A 14,331-nucleotide genomic window follows, 5' to 3' on the forward strand; every position below is an offset into this window, starting at 1 on the left:
GCGAAAGGAGATTAAAAAATGTATATGACATTCATACAGGTTCAAACATTCAAACGCCGTAAAAAAACTGTTTCTAATTGTAGAAAAGAACCAGCATGATAGTTCTGCATGAAAACAGGAAGAAGCATTTCTTGCACATGTTGGACTTTTTTTTTTAAAGCTACCGTATATACTCGAGTATGGCACAGCAATGGGCAAAGTGAGGCTTGCAATGGACACAGTGAGGCTTGCAATGGGCACAGTGAGGCTTGCAATGGGCACAGTGAGGCTTGCAATGGGCACAGTGGGCCAGATTCATCAATAGATACACTGGCGGATCTCCTGATCCGCCGTCGTATCTGTGAGACCCGACGGTCGGATCTGTGAGATCCCACGGTCGGATCTATGCGACTGATTCATAAGAATCATTTCCGCATAGATCTCCCTTAGATCCGACTGGTGTAAGTGACTTACACCAGTCGAATCTTAGGCTGTAATCTCCCGCCGGCCGCTAGGTGTCGTCGCTATTTTTTACCCGTCGCATATGCAAATGAGGAAAACCGCCGTCGCTCGTTTTCTACGTCGTTTGCGTTCGGCTTTTTCCGGCGGATAGCTACCCCTGCTTCTATGAGGGGTAGCTAATGTTAAGTATGGCCGACGTTCCCGCGCCGAGTTTTAAATTTTTTACGTCGTTTGCGTAACGCAATCGGGAATACCGATGGCCGCAATCGACGTACCCGCCGCAAACAATGACGTCCTAGCGACGTCATTTGGAGCATGCGCACTGGGCTTTTTCGTGGCGGCGCATGCGCAGTTAAATCGGCGCGGGAACGCGCCTGATTTAAATTGTACACTCCCCCTAGCCGCGGAATTTGCATTCCGCCGGGGGGAGTTACGATCCAACGGTGCAGTTTGCGAGGTAAGTGCTTTATGAATCATGCACTTGCCTCGCTAAATTGCACCGGCGGATCGTAAACCAGGTAGATCTAGCGGATCTAAAGATCCGCTGATCTACATGAATCCGGCCCAGTGAGGCTTGCAATGGGCACAGTGAGGCTTGCAAAGGGCACAGTGAGGCATGCAATGGGCACAGTGAGGCATGCAATGGGCACAGTGAGGCATGCAATGGGCACAGTGAGGCATGCAATGGGCACAGTGAGGCTTGCAATGGGCACAGTGAGGCATGCAATGGGCACAGTGAGGCATGCAATGGGCACAGTAAGGCTTGCAATGGGCACAGTGAGGCATGTAATATGCACAGTGAGGCTTGCAATGGGCACAGTGAGGCTTGCGATGGGCACAGTGAGGCATGCAATGGGCACAGTGAGGCATGCAATGGGCACAGTGAGGCTGAAAATGGGCATTGTTGACCCTCTTTTTCCACTTACAGTAGCTGCTGCATTACCTACCCTAGGCTTATACTCAAGCTAATAAGTTTTCCCATTTTTTTGTGGTAAAATTAGGTGCCTCGGCTTATATTCAGGTCGGCTTATACTCGAGTATATAAAGTACTTAGAATCACTATTCCTTTATGTTTATGTAACTTATATCTTTATGTGACCTGTTATATTGCTTTTGGCACCGCTCGAAGTAGAGGTCAAAATATATCCCTGTGTCCCACAGCATGGGGTGCAATGATAGCACACATCAGGGCACGGGGCACATCAGGGTACAGGGCACATCTGGGAAGGGGGAACATTGGGGTACAGGACACATCGGGGCACATGCCACATTTTTGGGGACATTAAAGCACATTGTTTACTAGCCAGCATGCAGAGTAGCGCAGGAATTGTCTGTAATAAGTTCTCTCTCATGTCATGCTGCGCCCCGGCAGCCCCTCCTCTCTTTTGATCCGCCCCAGATGATGTCACAAGCAAATGGGGATGGACGAGAAGAGAGGAGGGGCCGCCGGGGAGCAGCATGGCATAAGAGAGAACTTATTACAGACGCTTCCTGCGCTACTCTGCATGCTGGCTAAATCTCGATCTACCTGTCAGGCGCCAGCTGTTGGCGATTGACGGGTAGATCGCCGCGGTCCTCCAATGCAATAGGCAGATTAGGCGGCTGCTGAAACCGTCCCACCGGGAAACTCCCAGTAGTCCCAATGGCCAGTAGACATGTGCACAGCAAAAATGTTCGTTTATTTCTGTTTCGTTTCTGTTCGTTTATCGTGATTCGTAACGAGTCGTAATTTCGTAAGACGTTAGTTATCGTATTCGTACTCTTTTGTATTTTTGTAACACTCTTTTTTCCGTTTCCGTTTTTTTCTGTTAGTTTATTTTTCGTTGAATTGAGATTCGTATTTTCGTTATATTTTGTATTCTGCCGCGTTCGTATTTTTAAAATGATTTTATTCGTTCCTTCGTTTTTACGTTAGTTTAATTTTCGTTGTTTTGTTATTCGTATTTACATTATATTTTCCATCATGCCGCATTCGTATTTTCGTAAAGAAATATATTTTCGTTGCTTTATGATCATTCGTATTTTCGTGTCTAATTTCCTTTGATTGTAAAAACGTACTTTTGTAGATTTTATTGCATTCGTAATTCTGTTCGAATACATTTTACGTTTATTCGACACACTACTCGTCGTAATTTTGTAATTCGGATTTTACTGTGATTGACTTGACTGTCTTAGTTAGCACACACACCCTGTCTAGAATGAAGTCTGACGTAGAAGAAAACTAAAATATGTCAGATATTACAAATACAAATCTAGAAATTAGATGCACTGCAGTCTAACACAGAAAAAGACACAAGGAGCCAGGAGGTAATGAGAAAGAAGCTCATTGGGGGAAGGAACAAACCTCTTCAGAGGAAAGAGACAGCGCTCAGTGGCTATTGGTCAATGTCCAGAAATATTTCAGTACTAACGAAAGCTAATTTACATTATTTTGTATTTTCGTTGTTTTCATTTCAGTTTTCCGAAGATTCGTAATTTATTTTTCGTTAGTTTTGATTTTCGTTTTTTAGTCTTTGTTCGGCATTTCGTTTTCTTTTCGGTCTTCGAATATTAGTAACTTTGCATTTTCGTTCATTTTGTTTTTCGTAATTTTTTTTTTTTTTTGGGTTCGGTATTTTCGTTGTTTCTATGTTTTCGTTTCTTTCATCTTTCGTATCTTTGTTGTTTTTCATATTCGTTATTTTGAAAATATCGTTATTCGTTATCAATTGCGCTAAACCATTCGTTCATTCGTATGTTAACGAATCAACTAAAATAACGAAAATTGACGGAAAACGTATTCGTAACTTAAAAAATTGCACATGCCTAATGGCCAGTACATACTTGGGTGCAGGCTTGTCCTTATTCCAAACCAGAGGGTTAGTAAATGTAAAGTGGAAAGGATCACCACTACTCCCGACCAGCCCAGGTGGAAAAACGATAAGGAGCAACCTCAGCTTACATGTCTCCACCAAACCACACCCCCTAGTGCATTTCACTCTGCCCACAGGGTCTTAGTGATAAGGTGGTAGTAGCAGCGATCCTCTCCTCTTTACAATACATTTTTATATGCCAATAAAGAACGATAACGACCCCAATTACAATGAACCCAGACAACACCAGTCGTATAATGTTTGAGGTGGTATAATTCTTGGGAATTTCCCCTTCTGAACTGTTATCTTCTTCAGTTGGTTTGTTTGGGGTGGTATAACTCGGAGGAAGGCCCCCTTCTGAATTTTTATCTTCTTCTTTTGGTTTGTTTGGGGTGGTATAACTCGGAGGAAGGCCCCCTTCTGAATTTTTATCTTCTTCTTTTGGTTTGTTTGGGGTGGTATAACTCGGAGGAAGGCCCCCTTCTGAATTTTTATCTTCTTCTTTTGGTTTGTTTGGGGTGGTATAACTCGGAGGAAGGTCCCCTTCTGAATTTTTATCTTCTTCTTTTGGTTTGTTTGGGGTGGTATAACTCGGAGGAAGGTCCCCTTCTGAATTTTTATCTTCTTCTTTTGGTTTGTTTGGGGTGGAATGATTCTTGGGAATGTTCCCTTCTGGATTTTTTCCATCTTCTTTTGATGGTCTCCCTATAAAAAAAAAAAAATGAATGTGCAATATTTATTTAATTATACCCATTTGTATTTATCATGACCAAACAGCTTGCAATCTAATTTCCACACCACAGTCATATAAGTACACATTATAGTCATGTGTTGGTTAAAACTGTTCAACATCTAGGTAAGTCCTTGGGTTATAAGAAGATCATAGAGCACCTTAAGGAGTCCCAGACAAACCCGGAGACATGGAAACATGGAATCACGGGACATTGAAACATACAGACTCCATACAGGAATTTATCTTTGCAAGGCCAGAGAGGTAACATGTGAGCCACCATATTTATAGCATAAGGTGTCAGGGCTCCCCACACTGACCAATCATATTTCTGCTGCTATGTTGGGTTTCTAACATTCTAGGGGTGGTTTCTCGGGTTAATGGGATCTCAATGTTGAGGATTGCCGGACTATATGTTGTTGATTTGAGACCCAGGAAGGACTGGGAAGTTTGGGACTGGGGAGCAATTACAACTGTAGCAAGGTCCCCGGCCTCCTTTAGTCTACTAGGAGCCTCCAGAGCCAGAGATAGCTGACATCCTTCTGTATATGGTGGGTTGTGAGGCATAGTGGGCAGTGGCGGTGCGTGTATAGAGGGCGCTGGAGCGCCGCCCCCTCTGGCTCACGCTACTGATCACAATATACATAGATTGATGCATTGCATGAATCTATGTATTGCCGCCGAATATTCATATGGCTGGCCCCCTGGTGAGCGCCGGCCATCTGAATAACGGCAGCGGTGGAAGTGCCTATCAGAGCCAGCGGCTCTGATAGGCTTTCCGATTACAGCCCTCAGGCTGTAGTCGGCTTCCAGATGCTTATCCTCGGAACGCACGGGGGGTGCGTTCCTTGGATAAGAGTGACAGGCGTCTCAGCCAATCAGGTTCACCGGTTCTGGTTACCGGTAACCTGATTGGCTGAAGCGTCACAGAGTGTGGGAGAAGACATTGAGGGATGGTAGAAGCATGGCTGACCCCAGAAAGGTAAGTGCCAGGCGGGGGGGCATTTTACAGGTCACAGTGGCAGCCAGCATTTTGCTGGGCACAGTGGCGACAATTGCGGGGCACAGTGGCTACAATTGCTGGGCACAGTGGCTACAATTGCTGGGCACAGTGGCTGCGTTTGGCATGGCACAGTGGTGACAATTGATGGCACAGTGGCTGCGTTTGATGGCATGGTATAGTGGTGACAATTGCTGGGCACAGTGGTGACAATTGATGGCACAGTGGTAACAATTTATGGCACAGTGGAAACAATTGATGGGCACAGTGGTGACGATTGATGGGCACAGTGGTAACAATTGATGGGCACAGTGGTGACAATTGCTGGGCACAGTGGTAACAATTGCTGGGCACAGTGGCTGCGTTTGGCATGGCACAGTGGTGACAATTGATGGCACAGTGGCTGCGTTTGATGGCATGGTATAGTGGTGACAATTGCTGGGCACAGTGGTGACAATTGATGGCACAGTGGTGACAATTGATGGCACAGTGGTAACAATTGATGGCACAGTGGTAACAATTGATGGGCACAGTGGTGACGATTGATGGGCACAGTGGTGACGATTCATGGCACAGTGGTGACGATTCATGGCACAGTGGTGACGATTCATGGCACAGTGGCTGCGTTTGATGGCATGGCACAGTGATAACAATTGATGGCACAGTGGTAACAATTGATGGCACAGTGGTGACAATTGATGGCACAGTGGTGACAATTGATGGCACAGTGGTGACAATTGATGGCACAGTGGCTGTGTTTGATGGCATGGTATAGTGGTGACAATTGCTGGGCACAGTGGTGACAATTGATGGCACAGTGGTAACAATTTATGGCACAGTGGTGACGATTGATGGGCACAGTGGTAACAATTGATGGGCACAGTGGTAACAATTGATGGGCACAGTGGTGACAATTGCTGGGCACAGTGGTAACAATTGCTGGGCACAGTGGCTGCGTTTGGCATGGCACAGTGGTGACAATTGATGGCACAGTGGCTGCGTTTGATGGCATGGTATAGTGGTGAAAATTGCTGGGCACAGTGGTGACAATTGATGGCACAGTGGTGACAATTGATGGCACAGTGGTAACAATTGATGGCACAGTGGTAACAATTGATGGGCACAGTGGTGACGATTGATGGGCACAGTGGTGACGATTCATGGCACAGTGGCTGCGTTTGATGGCATGGCACAGTGATAACAATTGATGGCACAGTGGTAACAATTGATGGCACAGTGGTGACAATTGATGGCACAGTGGTGACAATTGATGGCACAGTGGTGACAATTGATGGCACAGTGGCTGCGTTTGATGGCATGGCACAGTGGTGACAATTGATGGGCACAGTGGCGATAAATGATGGCACAGTGGCTGCGTTTGATGGCATAGCACAGTGGCTGCATTTGATGCGCACAGTGGCTGCATTTGATGCGCACAGTGGCTGCATTTGATAGGCACAATAGCTGCGTTTGATTGGCACAGTGAGGCTGCAATTTTTTGTTTTTTTTTCGTTTGTTTGCGCCCCCCCCCCCAAAATTTTGAGCACCAGCCGCCACTGATAGTGGGTGCAAAGTGGTCAAAGTTATTGGGCACCAGACACTTCTTGAATGCAGAAGAGACTATTTCTCTTAACAAACTTTTGGGGGAGAGAGGGTTAGAGCTAGGACACCCTTTAGTAGTTGTAAGATAAATTGGCAGACTCCGAGACTTCAATAGGAGGACAGCCATGCAGGAAAAGGCATCCAGCAAGACGCCACATCTGCATGTGCAGGGATGTTGTCTCCTATGGCAACAGTCTTTAACAGTTCCTAACACAAAGCGTAACAGTTCCTTCACTTCCACTACAATCACTCCTAATAGTTCTTTAGCCCACTGAGCTCCCGGTCTCCCACTAGACTAGATGATTCACTGCCGCTGAATCCCTTGAGCTCCTTCAATCTTCACGGTGGTATCTTCCTCAAGCGTCACCCCCGCCTCTCTGCTCGGTCCCTAGCTTGGCACTCCAGATACTTCTCAAGCTTTACCTCACTGACCCGCTTGGTCCCTGGCTTGACACACAAGGCTGCTCTGCACGCTTCACCTCCGCTGGCTGGGTCCCTGGCTTGATACTCACTGAAGTTTCCAAATTCTTCACCGTCTCTGGTTGGTGAGAATACTGCTCCGGTACTTGCTTCTGTTACTCACTGTGGTCCCTGGTAATAAGGTGGATGGTCCCTTACTGGCGACAGCTTCCCCTCTACCCCCTACCAGGACAGGTTCTCCAGGCGGCAGAATCGGCACTTCTGGTTGGATTGCAAGCCGCAATCCCAACCCTACGCTGCTCTCTTGCTTCTGAAAGGGCCCTCAGACAGTCTAGCAGCCAGATGTGCCCAATCTCTGGCCAAGCAGCCCAGGCAGTACAATACATGTCCACCCAGGCAGCCGTCCAGGTGGCACAGAACAGAGATCACATGACTCCACCCACATATATACTGTAGGTTCTCCCTGCAGGACAAGGGTTTCAAGAAAATCCCTGCCCATTGGCTGAAATACCCCATATACTCATAATCTGACCTGGCATTGCCCTTCTCGTATCTACTGTAGTACCACCAGTAACCCGGAAACCTAGCAGTAGAAGAGAAATATGCAACAAGACCAAACTTAGGGATAAATCAATTGATCTAAATTGATCTCTTAGCCAAGATGACTATTCCTGGCGGGTACATTTTTGGAAGCAACCCTGCCTAAACTCCAGGGTGCTACACAACCAATTGGTCCTTCTATGTTAGGAACAGTTTCCTGAGGTCTAAAGGCAGTTTTCCTCCGATTCCACTTTGATGTGTGGGCATGGTGATTGGTGGATGTTCTTAAAGTTCTTGATTGTGATATACATTTTCACATCTTCTAGAACTAGCTTTCTTTGTGGCTCCTGGCATTCAAACACATGGGCCCGGATTCACATACAGCGGCGCATAGTAATACCGGCGTAGCGTATCGAATATATACGCTACGCCGACGTATCGCAGAGCGGCGAGCACAGTATTCACAAAGCACTTGCTCCCAACGTTGCGCCGGTGTAACGTAAATTCGTAGGCGTAAGCCCGCCTAATTCAAAGTAGGTGGAAGTGGGCGTGATCCATTTAAATGAAGCGTGACCCCATGCAAATGATGGGCCGAACGAACGGCCGTGGACGCATCCCAGTGCGCATGCTCAGAATCACGTCGAAAATACTCCCTAAGATACGTCGAATCACTGCCTACGACGTGAACGTAACCTACGCCCATCCATATTCACGTACTACTACGTAAACAACATAAAATATGACGGCTGTTCCCTGGTCCATACCTTTTCATGAGTTGCGCCTCAAAGATGGGAAATAACTATACGCCAGACGTAAGCCTTACATAAACCGCGTATATTAATGCGCCGGGCGCAAGTACGTTAGTGAATCGGCGTATCTCACTCATTTGCATATTCAAATCGTAAATCAATGGGAGCGCCCCTTGCGGCCAGTGTAAATATGCGCCCACGATACGACGGCGTAGGAAACTTACGTTGGGCGTAGGAAGCCTATTTTCAGGCGTATCTAGTTCTGTGGGAACGGCGCACAGATACGACGGTGCACGTTTACACTTATGCGGCGTATCTCGAGATACGCCGGCGTAAGTACTACGTGAATCCGGGCCATGATGTCTCAGAGGTTTAGGGAAAGTCGGTGCTGGAAGACTCTTCTCTGCCAGATATTGAACACAGGTCTGAACAAAGAGCTGATAGCTATATAATGCCCAGGCCATACTTGCCAACTGTCCCGTTTTTAAAGGGACAGTCCCGTTATTTGGGACCTAGTCCCAGCTAATTTAGCCTGCCGGGACTTGTCCCGGCTATTGGGGAAGGCAGGTGCAGCTTCTGGGTCTCAGCAGGGACCTGAGCCTGCGCTGTGTGTTTGGGATGCAAAGCTCCTTTCTGTCCCCTCCCCTCCCTCCCTCCAGTCTCGTGCTGTGCGGGGTCCTTGTTATCTCTGACTCAGCCTCCCCTCCAATCAGCAGCGCGGTGTGCTGTGAGACCTTGGAGGCGGAGCTCACTGTAGCTCCTGTTGGCTGGCCAGAGGAAGGGAGGAGGTGAGTGAGCTGAACTTTTCTGTGGGAAGTTTCCTAGGGTGCATAGTAGTAGTTACACACTTTCAAGGAGATTTTTTCTTAGGAGAAGAATCGGGGGAGATAGTGAGTTTGAGTGTGGGGGAGGGGGGCAGGGTGAGGTCTGCAGACCAAACACATTTTGACAGATCACTTCTAAGCATGAACAGTCTGCAAACATCATCCAATTGCTCAGACTAGATAATGTGGGGTCATTTATAGCCATTCATGTAACCTGTGTGTGTATGTGGTGAGTTCACACTTCTGATTGTACATGTATACAGGTTCTGAGTCTGTGCAATCAGAAGTGTGAACTCACCACATACACACACAGGTTACATGAATGGCTATAAATGACCCCACATTATCTAGTCTGAGCAATTGGATTGTATACAGAGTGCTATAAACTGGATTGCATAGATCTGTGCTTGCATCTAGTACTGTTGTATGATTCATTGTTTTAAATGTTTTTAGTGGATGAGTTTTTTTTTTTTATTATATACATCGCTATCTGACCACTTCTCAGTCCCCCTCTCCTGTACATACTGCCCCCAGGTTGCATCACCCACAGATCACATCATACAGACATCACTCCGAGCGAAATACCCCCCCCCCCCCGCTGAGGGACATCATTCCATGGTCACTTACCTTCCCTTATCTTCCCAACATCACTTCCTGATTACCCCATAGACACCACAAGAATTCCCTCCCCATTATGCCACCGCCATACCCTCCAACCTCCTTTCCTGTACTAACTGTGCCCATCATACCCTCTGCACTCCTCCTCTCCTGTACATAGTGCCCCATCATACCCTCTGCACTCCTCCTCCTCTCCTGTACACACTGCCCCCATCATACCCTCTGCACTCCTCCTCTCCTGTACACACTGCCCCCATCATACCCTCTGCACTCCTCCTCTCCTGTACACACTGCCCCCATCATACCCTCTGCACTCCTCCTCTCCTGTACACACTGCCCCAGCATACCCTCTGCACTCCTCCTCCTCTCCTGTACATACTGCCCCCATCATACCCTCTGCACTCCTCCTCTCCTGTACATACTGCCCCAGCATACCCTCTGCACTCCTCCTCCTCTCCTGTACATACTGCCCCAGCATACCCTCTGCACTCCTCCTCTCCTGTACACACTGCCCCAGCATACCCTCTGCACTCCTCCTCCTCTCCTGTACATACTGCCCCCATCATACCCTCTGCACTCCTCCTCTCCTGTACATACTGCCCCAGCATACCCTCTGCACTCCTCCTCCTCTCCTGTACATACTGCCCCAGCATACCCTCTGCACTCCTCCTCTCCTGTACATACTGCCCCCATCATACCCTCTGCACTCCTCCTCCTCTCCTGTACACACTGCCCCAGCATACCCTCTGCACTCCTCCTCCTCCTCTCCTGTACACACTGCCCCCATCATACCCTCTGCACTCCTCCTCTCCTGTACATACTGCCCCCATCATACCCTCTGCACTCCTCCTCCTCTCCTGTACACACTGCCCCCATCATACCCTCTGCACTCCTCCTCCTCTCCTGTACACACTGCCCCCATCATACCCTCTGCACTCCTCCTCCTCTCCTGTACACACTGCCCCCATCATACCCTCTGCACTCCTCCTCTCCTGTACATACTGCCCCATCATACCCTCTGCACTCCTCCTCTCCTGTACATACTGCGGAGTGGGTGGAGCTTCAGGGAGGTGAGTGTGGTAATTAATTAATAGCTGTGCTGCAAAGTGTCCCTGGAATTTTTTTTCAAATGTTGGCAACTATGCCAGGCTGTGTCAATGACTACAGGCCCCACTTCACTTTAACGGATTGGTGAAGTATCTCCACGCAGGGCAACCAGCCCAACCCTTATTATTGGCTTTAGGACCAAATGCAAGAGATACAGCCCTCACTTGTCAGCCGAGGTGCAGAACTCACTTGTCACCAGATGCAGCTTGTTACTTGCCACCAGAGTTGCAGTGCTCACTTGTCACCAGATGCAGCTTGGTACTTGCCACCAGAGATGCAGCGCTTACTTGTCACCAAGATGCAGCTCTCGTGGAAGCCGAGGGGAACAAACAAGAGGTGGAGCCCAGGTGGCAATGAAAGCTGCCGCCAACCCCCCACCCTGTGGCCTGACCCACAACCCAGACTCCGCCTCATGTTTCTTCTCTGCCTCGGCCTCAAGGAGAGCTGCTCTTCACAAAAATTGGGGCAACCCCCGGATCTCTAGTGGCGGCTCTGGTGATTCATCATGGGACAAAGCCAATTTCCTGTGAATTTTCCCGGTAAGTCTGGGACTAATGCCGCATACACACCATCACTTTATGTGATGAAAAAAAACGACACTTTCTGTGAAGTAAAAAATGACGTTTTTGAAACTTCAATTTTCAAAGACGAAGTTGCCTACACACCATCGTTTTTCTCACAATGTTCTTGCAAAGTGAGGTTACGTTCCACCACGTTTTACCATTGAAGCTTGCTTCATAAGTAGCTTCTGGGCATGCGTGGATGAAAAAACGTCTTAGAAAACGACGTTTTTTGCTACACACGGTCAATTTCTGTGAAGTAAAAAGTGCACTTTTGAAAAACGACACATAAAATTGAAGCATGCTTCAATTTTTTTTGGTCGTTTTTTACAAGACATAAAACGACGTTTTCCCCCACACACAGTCAATTAAAGTGACGTTTTTAAAAACTTAATTTTTTTTCATCACATAAAGTGATGGTGTGTACGCGGCATTAGGTCTGAATACTGTGAATGTCCCAGGAAAATCAGGACTGTTGGCAAGTATGCACTCTGTGTGGGCCCAGTTACTCTGCCCCTCCCAGACCTCCCTATATTACCTTTTATGTTGCTGCCAGGGGTACTCAAGAGGAGTATGTCTGCTGTAAAAGCTTCCCTTGCTCGATAACACAATGATACCAGATCCCACAGCCCACCCAGCCACTTGTCGAGACTCAATGTAAAGTGGTAGAAGACATAAGACTGTTTTTTGAAACACAGGCACAAAGAGATATAGGGCTAGATTCAGTAAGGAGATACGACGGCGTATCTCCAGATACGCCGTCGTATCTCTGAGTTGCGGCGTCGTATCTATGCGCCTGATTCATAGAATCAGTTACGCATAGATTTCCCTAAGAACCGACTGGCGTAAGTGTCTTACACCGTCGTATCTTAGGCTACATATTTACGCTGGCCGCTAGGTGGCGCTTCCGTCGATTTACGCGAGGAATATGCTAATTAGGTAGATACGCCGATTAACAAACGTACGTATGCCCGGCGCTATTTTGTTTCGTCGTTTACGTTAGGCTTTTTCGGCGTAAGGTTGCTCCTGCTATTATGAGGCGTACGCAATGTTAAGGATGGACGTCGTTCCCGCGTCGAATTTTGAAATTTTTACGTCGTTTGCGTAAGTCATTCGAGAATAGGGCTGTACGTAAGTTACGTTCACGTCTAAAGCATTGACGATTTGCGGCGGGATTTCGAGCATGCGCACTGGGATTCTTTTAAGAAAGGCGCATCAAACGCAGTCACTGTGCCATCAAACGCAGTCACTGTGCCATCAATTTTTACCACTGTGCCCATCAATTGCCGCCAGTTTGCCCTATCAATTGCCGCCAGTTTGCCCCGTAAAATGCCACCAGATTGCCCCAAAATACTGCCAGATTGCCCCCGCCCGGCACTTACCTTTCTCAGGTCAGCCACCCTCCTCCACGCTCCCTCGATGTCTTCTACCGCCCTCGTTGTCGCTTCAGCCAATCAGGTGACCGGTAACAAGACCCGGTAAACCTGATTGGCTGAGATGTGTGTCAGTGTTACCCAGGGAACACACACCCTGTGCGCCCTCTGGTTAACCATTTGGAAGCCGATTAGAGCCCACAGATCTGCTGGCTCTGATAGACACTTCCAAAACACACCCACCACTGTTATTCAGATGGCCGACACTCAACAGGGGGCCGGATACCTGAATAGTGGGCGGCAACGGCAACAATACATAGATTCATACAATGCATGAATCTATGTATTGTTGAGTGACAGGTGCAGGAGAGAGGGGGCGGTACTCCTGTGCCCACTATGGATGCACCGCCACTGCTTTGGGCCCCTTAGTACGAAATGAGCATTGTTTAAATGCCACGGCCAACCTGAGTATTGTTGCTGACTATGTCCATCCCTTTATGACTACAGTGTACCCATCTTCTGAGGGCTCCTTCCAGCAGGATAATGTCACCATGTCACAAAGCTCCAATCATCCCACCACGGGACAATGAGGTCCCTGTACTCCAATGGCCTCCACACTCACCACATCTCATTCCAGTAAAGCACCTTTGGGATGTGGTAGAACGGGATAAATCTTCAGCAACTGCGTGATCCTATAATGTCACTATGGACCAAAATCTGAGAGGAATGTTTCCAACACCCTGATGTATCTATGCCATGAAGAATGAAGGCAGTTCTGAAGGAAAAGGGGGGTCCAACCCGGGAAATAGCAAGGTGTACCTAATAAAGTGTCCAGTGAGTGTATAAAATATCCATTCTTCACTTACCTTGTATTTGTATATGGAGCATTGGACTCCTCTTTAGTACATTGGTGGTAGATGTTTTCACTTCACAAAAATAATTCCCAGAATCCTTCAGCAGAGCAGACTGGACTCCATATTGGTTAGATAAACCAAATCTCAGAATATTCTGTCTATTTTTATAGAAAGCAAATTGCAGTTCTGTCCTCTGTCTGTGCCGACTGAGGCTCGTGTCACATGTCAGGGTCATGTGATCACCTTCTACCGCTGGATTATGGGATCGTTTTAATTCTGGCTGCGGGAACAGCTCTAAGGGATAAAAAAAAACAAATATGATAATATATAAATGTTACCGCTAAGTGATGAGCGAATTGGGAAAAGTTAGGTTCGCTGGATGTTCCACAAACCCCAGCCATTGAATACTATAGGAACTGAATCTTGGTATTTTTGGCCTTTTTTAGGGCTGATTTGCAAGCTTCTTTTCTTAATACATAAACGTTACAGTTTTGGTACTCTATGCTAATTCAAGTCTTTTTATGGGAATTGTTTGTAATGATACAAATGGATTAAATTAATATTGCTCATTTATACATGAGTAAAAGGGGGGTGTTGTGGCGCTTGCTATAATACAAACATGACCATAAAGTCCTAAGTGCAATCAAAAGTGCAAATGCCA

At 47.3% G+C, this 14,331-nt stretch overlaps 1 protein-coding gene across 1 annotated transcript; it reads right to left on the bottom strand.

Moving 5' to 3' along the window:
- Positions 1-3,405: 3,405 nt before the first annotated feature.
- Positions 3,406-14,040, bottom strand: LOC120920104 (sporozoite surface protein 2-like). Its single transcript, XM_040332016.1, has 2 exons — positions 13,683-14,040; positions 3,406-3,998 (listed from the first exon to the last, which is right to left on the bottom strand). The coding sequence occupies exons 1-2, from the start codon at positions 13,903-13,905 to the stop codon at positions 3,406-3,408; spliced, it is 816 nt and encodes a 271-aa protein (XP_040187950.1). The 5' UTR covers positions 13,906-14,040.
- Between the last annotated feature and the right edge of the window lie 291 nt (positions 14,041-14,331).

The sequence above is a fragment of the Rana temporaria genome, chromosome 13, assembly GCF_905171775.1.
Source record: "Rana temporaria chromosome 13, aRanTem1.1, whole genome shotgun sequence".
Lineage (NCBI taxonomy): Eukaryota > Metazoa > Chordata > Amphibia > Anura > Ranidae > Rana > Rana temporaria.